Source organism: Notothenia rossii (genome assembly GCF_949606895.1).
Source record: "Notothenia rossii genome assembly, chromosome: 5".
In the NCBI taxonomy this organism is placed as follows: domain Eukaryota; kingdom Metazoa; phylum Chordata; class Actinopteri; order Perciformes; family Nototheniidae; genus Notothenia; species Notothenia rossii.
The window spans coordinates 89613249-89623037 of NC_136903.1; the positions used below are offsets into that span (position 1 = coordinate 89613249).

The 9789-nt window shown below is 40.3% G+C and overlaps 1 protein-coding gene across 2 annotated transcripts; it reads left to right on the forward strand.

Annotated features, from left to right (window-relative positions):
- The first annotated feature begins 955 nt into the window (after nucleotides 1-955).
- LOC307041507 (nuclear factor 7, brain-like) lies at nucleotides 956-5150 on the forward strand. 2 transcript variants are annotated; one of them, XR_013808772.1, is made up of 2 exons: nucleotides 956-2357; nucleotides 3170-3217. XR_013808772.1 is itself a non-coding variant. In XM_079684962.1 (2 exons), the coding sequence occupies exon 2, from the start codon at nucleotides 3282-3284 to the stop codon at nucleotides 4677-4679; it is 1398 nt and encodes a 465-aa protein (XP_079541088.1). In that variant the 5' UTR covers nucleotides 956-2357; nucleotides 3265-3281; the 3' UTR covers nucleotides 4680-5150. The 2 variants fall into 2 exon arrangements, 1 of the variants encoding a protein (XP_079541088.1); XM_079684962.1 differs by lacking the exon at nucleotides 3170-3217 and adding an exon at nucleotides 3265-5150.
- The last annotated feature ends 4639 nt before the right edge of the window (nucleotides 5151-9789 follow it).

Genomic DNA, 9789 nt, shown 5'->3' on the forward strand with positions numbered 1-9789 from the left:
TAAAAAAATGGAGCACACCAGTAAAAAAAGGCGGACCCATCAATTGTACTTCTCGTTTAATCCGCCCAGGTCAATGCTGCCCAGGCGATGGATCCACCTCCGCTCCGCCGCTCGCCTCTGACCCGTGCTCCAGCCGCTGCTGCACTCCAGGCCCATAGACTGTATGTTCTGGAGGCCATGGAGTTTAAAATGGTTGTATAAAACGCTCGTGCCGTCCCGTCTCTGATTCTGTATCGGTGTTGTTTTATTCTGAGGCTGATCTCATTGCGCGTTTCCCCATAGAGTCTGTGGCAGGCCTTGCATCTAATTGCATTAATAGCGTTTTTTGTGTTAGGTGTCAAGACCTGCCGTACATTGCTGCCCTCTCGAGAGAAGGGATTAAAAACGTGGAGGAGGCGAATGAAATCAACCTCAGAAACTCGAGGCGCCTCCCTAGTTTTGGTGCTTTTGTTGAGGTTTGTGACGGACCAAAGGATATTTACCTGGCAGTAAATAATGTTATCTTACCCTTTAACAGCTGCACAATTAAAATCATAGACACATGAATACATCAATAGTTATAATACAGTAATATCATATATATGTTATTATTTGGAATGCAGGACATTTACTTGTAACACAGTATTACTACACTCTTACCACACTTTTACTTAAGTATAACATCTAAGTACTTCTCCCACCACTGAGTCCCTGATGTCATTTCTTTGTATATATGTTGTACGATGTTCATATAGCATATTAAATAAATATGGTTGAGAAACTAAGGTCAGTTTTCTACATCATCAACTACACAGCAGTACATTTGAGATGTTTAACGAGTTTCCAAAGTTAAGAACAAACTGAAATGTAAAATAAAAATCAGGAATTATTTAACAAAAAATAGCATTAAATGAAAAATGTGCCTAAATGAGGAAATGAAAAGAAAATGCAGAAGTCAGAAACATGAACATTTAGTGATCAAAGTACATTTTATTTTACAAAACACCTGGAAAATCCACATTTCCTTTAAAAGAGTTTGGGACAATGACACAGAATGACTCCCTGTTCACACATTCACATTATTTTAACTATCAACTGTCTGGGAGCAAATATCAACTCTTTTATTTTGTATTTAACACGTGGTTAGTTTTTCACTTTGCTAATGTGCTTTTAGCAAAACAATGAATAAACAAAAGCAGATGTAAAATGTTTTTAATGTGTAGATACCACACACTCCATGGCACTTTTCTACCTATTTCTTTACAGCAATATACAACATTAAAAGCTTAATAACAGCATTTCTTTTTTAATTAACGGTAATTAATAAAATATTAATTTCCCAGTAAAATCTCTATAAAAAGTAGAGACCTCTGACAGGAGAGGAAGACGAGTTGAATGCTAGATAATGTACAATAGCGCTTGATTTGTCAGAAACTATTTACACGATAATCTTACTAAATATATTTTGACCTGACGAAAAGAACGACGAGCTTCTGTTTGTGAAGAACATTTAAAATGTTTGTTGATATTGTTTATATTTATTTGTGTGGTCAGAAAACACAGCTGGATAAGATCCGTACATCATTATGCCAATAAAGAAATCAATTTGAGTAAAGGTCTGATCTTTTAATAATTAAAAACATATTTGTGAAAACTTCCGTATATTCAGCCCAATACGGTTAACTTTTAGATTTTAAAACTATCCTGTAAGTTTCCCTAGAGTAACAACACACACCTGAACACCTGCTTATCAATCACTAAAACACTTGTGAATACACACACTCTAACATGGAGGTGTTCAGATGTCTTTGAGGGTCAAGAAACCCTGAAATATGTTTAAATAATAGACTTTTTTTCAGCCAAAAGATAAAAACCAGTGTCTCAGTTTGTTCTGATTCCTGATGCTGCTCAAATATCACCTTTCAGATATTACTCATGGTGTCTAATCAAACGTTAGTATGATATAACCCTCAGGTCATAATATATTACAAAAAAGTCAAATGTAAGCCTCATTAATGATAAATGAAACACTCCTAATGTCTAGTTGTGAAACCTTCACACTATGGGAGCCTCCTTCACCTCTTCAACAACATCTTAGTTAATATTTTAACTCAAACCCTGCTATAACCTTTAATCCAGCAATAAATCAGCACTTTGGACTGAGACACTCCCTGAGTTACACGAGAGGAGACAGACTTCAGCAGAGGAGGTCTGACAGAGCTCCTCTGACTCACTGCAGAGAGACAGACGGACTGAAAACAGACGATCACATTCACCTTCAGACCAAACTAACAACTTCCTCTGAGTTCAGCTACAGGAGAGAAAAGTGGAAACTACAGCCCTGCTGCTTCAACCTGCGGACCCTCCACCCCCTGAAGGTGAGTCTCCAAACATCACTCAATACCCGTTAAAACCTGCTAAAAGATTTGAGGTGATCGACTGCTTTCCCTGCCAGTAAATTGATTGGCTACGACTCGACGTGCAAATTAAAGCAGATGGTCTCTGTGAGAGTAATGATGATAACAATGGGTTTTATTTTGTAACTTCATAGTTGAAGACAAATCCTGAAGTGCTACAAGCAGTAAGTATAGAAACAGAACACGGTAGAATGAACGGTAACAAAATAAAAAATATATGGAGGCGTCTGGCGCAGTGGACTAGTGCGTTGGTGTTCGGATCGGGTGGTCACAGGTTCAAACCCCACTGCAGTCAGCATGTCGTTGTGTCCCTGAGACACTTCACCCCAAAGTACTCCTGTGGTGATTGTCCACAGTATTGAGAATGTAAGTTGCTTTGGATAAAAGCGTCTAACATGTAACGTCTAGGAAAAGGTTATTTTGAAAAGATGGGTTTTGAGGCCTTCTTTAAGACTGCAGACAAAAAACTGACTTAAAAGCGACACTGCTTTTTAATATTAGGCAAATGGGCCAAGTCACCAAAACAAAGGTAATTCCTCTGTGGAGCTGAAAGTCCTGCTTTAGAAGCTTCATTCAGACTGTACAGCTGAATGATACTCTGTGAGCTACTTGACGGTTAAAATGTTCTGTACTGCAGAGATACAATGAGGTTAAACCAGTTTATGGTGAGCTGATAAGGAGTGGCTGGTGTTTGTGGAGTGAGACACACCTGTGTGTTGCAGGTGAACAGAGAGACTAACCAGGAAACACTTTGTTATTCTTCCTCACTCCAGAGAGACAGACGACTGAGAATCAGACGATCAGACGGTGACTGACTGAACTTCCTGACTGAACTTCCTGTCTGAACTTCCTGTCTGCTGTGTTTCAGCTTCACTCAGAGACAACATGGCTTCCAGGTTAGAGGAAGATCTCTGCTGTCCGGTCTGTCAGGACGTCTTTAGAGATCCTGTCATCCTGTCCTGCTGCCACAGCTTCTGTAAAGCCTGTCTGCAGACCTGGTGGGATGGGAAAGAAGAAAAGGAGTGTCCAGTTTGTCGGAGAAAATCCTCAAAAGATGAACCTCCCGTTAACCTGGCTTTGAAGAACACGTGTGAGACCTTCGTACAGGAGAGAGACCGGAGATCTTCAGAGGCTGTCTGCAGTCTGCACTCTGAGAAACTCAGACTCTTCTGTCTGGACCATCAGCAGCCAGTGTGTCTCGTCTGCAGAGATTCAAAAACACACAAAAACCACAGAATCACTCCCATGGATGAAGCTGCTCAGGATCTCAGAGAGGAGCTCCAGAAGTCTCTGCAGCCCTTTCAGGAGAAACTGAAGCTCTTTGAAGAAGTTAAAGTGAAGTTTGATCAAACAGCAGGACACATGAAGGTCCAGGCTCAACACACAGAGACGCAGATTAAGGAGCAGTTCAAGAAGCTTCACCAGTTTCTAGAAGAGGAAGAGGAGGCCAGGATGGCTGCACTGAGGGAGGAAGAGGAGCAGAAGAGGAGGATGATGGAGGAGAAGATGGAGCCTGTGAGCAGAGAGATAGCAGCTCTTTCACACACAGTCAGAGCCACAGAGGAGGAGCTGAGAGCTGAAGACGTCTCCTTCCTGCTCAACTACAAGGCTGCAGTGGAGAGGCTGCAGCGCCCCCTGCTGGAGGATCCACAGCTGCCCTCAGGAGCTCTGATAGACCAGGCCAAACACCTGGGCAACCTCAGCTTCAACATCTGGAGCAAGATGAAGGACATGGTGTCCTACTCTCCTCTCATCCTGGACCCAAACACTGCTCATCCACAACTCATCCTGTCTGAAGATCTGACCAGAGTGAGACTAGGAGACGACAAACAGGAGGTAGAGAGACTTCCTGATAATCCAGAGAGGATTGATGAAGTCCCCTTAGTCCTGAGCTCTAAGGGCTTTGACTCAGGGACTCACAGCTGGGATGTCCAGGTTACAGACAGTACAGCCTGGTCACTGGGTGTGTTATCAGAGTCTGTCCAGAGGAAGGGAGGCATAGAGTCTGGATTCTGGGGAATAGGTTTCAATGAAGGTAAATACTATGCAGGTTCACCATCAGATCCAGACATTCCTCTCCGCCTGAAGAAGAAGCTCCAGAGGGTCAGAGTGAATCTGGACTGGAACAAAGGAAAGGTGTCGTTCTCTGATCCTGACACTAACACACACATACACACCTTCACACACACTTTCACTGAGAAGATGTTTCCATCCATCATCACTCTGGAGGAAGTGCAGATATTACCACTGAAGGTGTGTGTGACAGTGGATCAGAGCAGGTAGAGATAAACAGGATCATTATATCTGTGATGTTTATCTCTTAAAGGGATCATTCACTGACCTCTGAACCTGTCCTCCTGCTGTCTCTTTATTCTAAACATGTTTTTATTCTTGTTGTTATTGAGTTTGATAATCTGCTTTTTGATCATACTGTCAAACTTTATTAAATTGAAACACGTGCATTTAGCTGACACTTCTATCCAAGTAACATCATGTTCATCAAATATGCTGATCTGCTTCCTTTAGAGGAAATAAGAGATATATATTCTTCACATTTTAATTGATCTCTCCCAGATTCAGAGCTTTCTGTCAGGTTATAGTTCAACCTTCTCTGTTTTATTGAAACTATGTCGTTATAAATTGTTCATTTGTGATTTGTGCATGATGGGAAAATAAATAAAAAATATGTTTAATCCAACTGCAAGTTTGAGCAGCCAATCATTTATCAGCTCCAAAATAAAATGCATTTTAATTTCCAGTTCAGACAATATTGAGGTTAAATAGTTGAAATCAGAGTTTTACTAAATGCATTTTTACATTTTAAACTTGTATAATCATATAAAACATACAGAGCTACTCGGTTTAAATGAACTCCCTGACAGACCTCTTCGTCAGGGAATAAAATAAATGTTTTTCAGAGATTTCTAAGTATTTAAATACGGAGTAAATGTTAAAAACAGTTTTCCCAGGAGAAGCCTAAACAGAGAGGACGACCCATTGCTGTTCAGCGTGGATTATCAAATGCACACGTTTATTACCTCTAAAGGATTTAATCTCAATCTAAAGTACAGATATCTTGGCAGCGGTGTGTTATCGACTTTTAACAACCTCTTAAACTTCTAATTTGACCAATCAGAGTTGAGTATTCAAGACGTTTAATACAATATAATAATATATAACAAAGTGAAATATATATTGGAGAAGATAAATAATGTGTGCACTATGAATATATAAAAACATGTATGTCACAATAGAGTTGTTCTTTAATATGAATAATGATATCACTCAGATTATTAAAGCAGTAACAATCACATGTAATGAGAGAAGAGCAAACAGATGTTACAATGCTGTCAAATAATAAACTAACTAACATTTCTGATTAAATCAGTTTCACAAGAACAGAGGTTTCTTCAGACTGAAAACAAGTTGCTTCTTTTCCTCATTTTATTCATGTTTATTTCCTCAATGACATGACGCGTCTCAGAATAGAAAGTAGAAATAGTAGAGTCTGTAGAAACTGGGCTTGGTCGTGATTGGTCTAAAATACAGAGAGTTGTCAAACACCATCAGAATGCTACAGCTAATTCAGAATGCTGCAGCTAGACTGGTCTTCAACCTCCTCCAGTTCTCCCTCTCCTCCTCTCATCCTCTCATCCACTCCTTCACTGGCTGCCAGTCAGAGGTGGGAAGTAGTGGAGTACAAATACTTAGTTTCTGTACTTAAGTAAATGTTTCTGGTATCTCCACTACTTATTCTTCTTCTGACGACTTTTTACTTTGACTTCTTACATTTTGAACACAAATACTTATTTTTCATGTCTCTTCTACATCAACATGTGTCCCCTCTTCTCCATGACTCTTCTACATCAACATGTGTCCCCCTCTTCTTCATGTCTCTTCTACATCAACATGTATCCCCTCTTCTCCATGTCTCTTCTACATCAACATGTGTCCCCTCTTCTTCATGTCTCTTCTACATCAACATGTGTCCCCTCTTCCTCATGTCTCTTCTACATCAACATGTGTCCCCTCTTCTTCATGTCTCTTCTACATCAACATGTGTCCCCTCTTCTTCATGTCTCTTCTACATCAACATGTGTCCTCTCTTCTTCATGTCTCTTCTACATCAACATGTGTCCCCTCTTCTCCATGTCTCTTCTACATCAACATGTGTCCCCTCTTCTCCATGTCTCTTCTACATCAACATGTGTCCCCTCTTCTTCATGTCTCTTCTACATCAACATGTGTCCCCTCTTCTTCATGTCTCTTCTACATCAACATGTGTCCCCTCTTCTTCATGTCTCTTCTTCATCAACATGTGTCCCCTCTTCTTCATGTCTCTTCTACATCAACATGTGTCCCCTCTTCTCCATGTCTCTTCTACATCAACATGTGTCCCCTCTTCTCCATGTCTCTTCTACATCAACATGTGTCCCCTCTTCTTCATGTCTCTTCTACATCAACATGTGTCCCCTCTTCTTCATGTCTCTTCTACATCAACATGTGTCCCCTCTTCTTCATGTCTCTTCTACATCAACATGTGTCCCCTCTTCTCCATGTCTCTTCTCCATCAACATGTGTCCCCTCTTCTCCATGTCTCTTCTACATCAACATGTGTCCCCTCTTCTTCATGTCTCTTCTACATCAACATGTGCCCCCTCTTCTTCAAGTCTCTTCTACATCAACATGTGTCCCCTCTTCTTCATGTCTCTTCTACATCAACATGTGTCCCCTCTTCTTCATGTCTCTTCTAAATCAACATGTGTCCCCTCTGTGTAAAGAGACTCTGAAAGTTTCAGGAACAAAGATTCTCTCTTTTTGTCCTGATCCATTTCTATAAAAACCTGTCTGAAAATCAGCTGACAACTCATATGACCAAATAGGTCGATTGTGCAAGCCCTTATTACGACCTATACTGTACAGAGATCTGCAGATAAATGTTTAGTCTTCTCAAGCACCAACTATCAAATATCTCTCCTGATTGTTGGCACTTGACAATCACCTTTCCCTGAATTTTACTCAGGTTTAACTAAAGTCTGATTTCAGGGTTTTTTATATTTCACATCATTAATCAGAATCTGCAAAGTAACTCAAATAAATGTAGTGGATTCAAAATACCAGGTTAACCTCTGTATTGTGGTGGAGTAGAATTACAAAGTAACAATGAGCTGTCATGTGGGTATATATTAATGCTGCCCATTATGGACACAAGCGATTTTCACCCATTCAGTAATTACATGTTTTACATTTGTACACACCAATGTGTTTCCTATCGCCTAAACCTCCAGGGCTGTACACAGTTTAATACTGTCAACTTCTAATTTTGGGAAAAACAAAAACGTCTTTTAAAACTACAATTCCCAGTAGAGACGTGCCATAGAGAACATGTTGCGAACTTGCGAAACACAATAGCCAGCATGTGTAGTTCTGGGGGGGCGTTCAAGTCCAGTTTTGAATAGTCTGCCGTGGTTTCGTTCCATTTCAAAGAGCTTGACGCTCGGCGTAACCTTGGCGCACTGCCACTCCAACATCCAATCCCAGAGTTTGAAGATTAATCACGGGGTTTGTCAACGGGACTGTAGTCCCAAACGATAGCTGGGGATTATGGGTAGTGTAGTTTCTCCGGCCATCCTAAACTGAATTTTTTTCCCGGATATCATATCGTATTAACAACACCACATCTTGCGTCACAGAGACCTTCTGTTACTGTCCTTTCTTCTTAGAGGAAGTACAGAAACACGTAACTCTGGATTTGTTTTAATGTTTGAGGTGCAATAAACGACACAGCAGCTTTTTGGCATGTTAAAACTATTATTTTCTGCCTCGCTCATGAGAGTAACAGCTGGCGAAATTACGGCCTCGCCTACTGATTTCAAATGTGTGCTCTAAAATGATATTTATAAATGACTATTATTATAAGCAAGACAATAAATGGCAAAGATATGTAGAAAATAAAGGTCTTAAAGATACGTTCATAAGAAACGTAACGTGGGAGAAAATATGTTTCCAGAAGATATGTAGAAAATAAACGTATTTGAGATACGTTCATAACGAACGTAACGTGGGAGAAAATACGTTTCTAGCTAAATGTAATTGAGAATGCAGTTTAGTTCTGTGGGAACGTCATTTTTAGGAGACAGGGTTGCATCACAAAGGTCCTCTCTGTTTAGCTGATACAGGACACATCTTTTGAAAAGGTCTTGGTTTCTTATTTTCTAAGGTTTCATTGTTTGGTCATCTTACATAATGCACTTAAAGGGGTCCTATTATTCTCAGGTTCATACTGGAACATGTCTCCATGCTTTAATGTTAAAAAGCTCTTTATTTCTCTCATACTGCCTGTGCTGCAGCACCTCTTTTCACCCTCTGTCTGAAACCAGAGCCAAGTCTGCTCTGATTGGTTAGCTGGCCGGCTCTGTTGTGTTTGGTCAACCGCTTACAGATGTCCCGCCCCTTAGCCTATCATGTACAATGTGTTGGAGCATTGGCCAATAGAAGAGCGTGAGTGTTAAGTCATGATGTCACTATGTTCAGGAAGAAAAGTACAAAGTCCAATGGAGGCGTTTCAGGCGAGTGTGTGGGAGAAAAACTCCCTCTGGAGGAAACACAGGGATTTTAGCCTTTGCAAACCATTCACATGCACTAAAACCTATAGAACACACTAAAGGAGGGGGAAAACCCCAAAAAGCACAATAAGTAAAAAAAAACATTTATTTCCGCTTGTATTTATTTGCATTGCATTTGATATTGAGGTAATCCTAAAGTAACGGAAAGTAATCAGGTTACATCACTTTAATATGTTGATACCCAGATCAGGTTATTGATTACAAATGTTGTACAGGTATGTAGTAGTTAATCCCCCCGACCCTGTGTGTCCCTGTGGGGAAAGATATAGAAATGTAGAAATAATTCCCCAGTAGAGGGGGCTGTTTGCTCACTGTTCAATGCATGGATTTAACCCTGAGATAATGATAACTTAGTCACATAGAGATAGATCCAGTAATACAGAAAGGAATTTGAAATATGAATATAATCATTTCAGTCCTGGAATTTACCATACATTGCTTTATCTGCCCGTGTGGATTACAATTAACTATTGGCCTAATGGGACATTCCAAAGGTCTGAGAACAAACCGTTGCTAGGGAGGATTTTAGGAAACGAGCGCCAATGCTTCCTTTATAGTCCCCTTTAGCCTTTACGATAGAAAAGAGAAATGCTGTCCAACAATGTCTTGCGACTGCAACATTCAGACGTTCATGGAAACAACCGACAGACGCAGTTGATTTAAGTTACGCTTCTTATCCAGCATTTTACAACTTATGACTTGCCGGAGCACATGTGTCAAACTCAAGGCCCGGGGGCCAAATCAGGCCCTTGGTGGATTTAATTTCG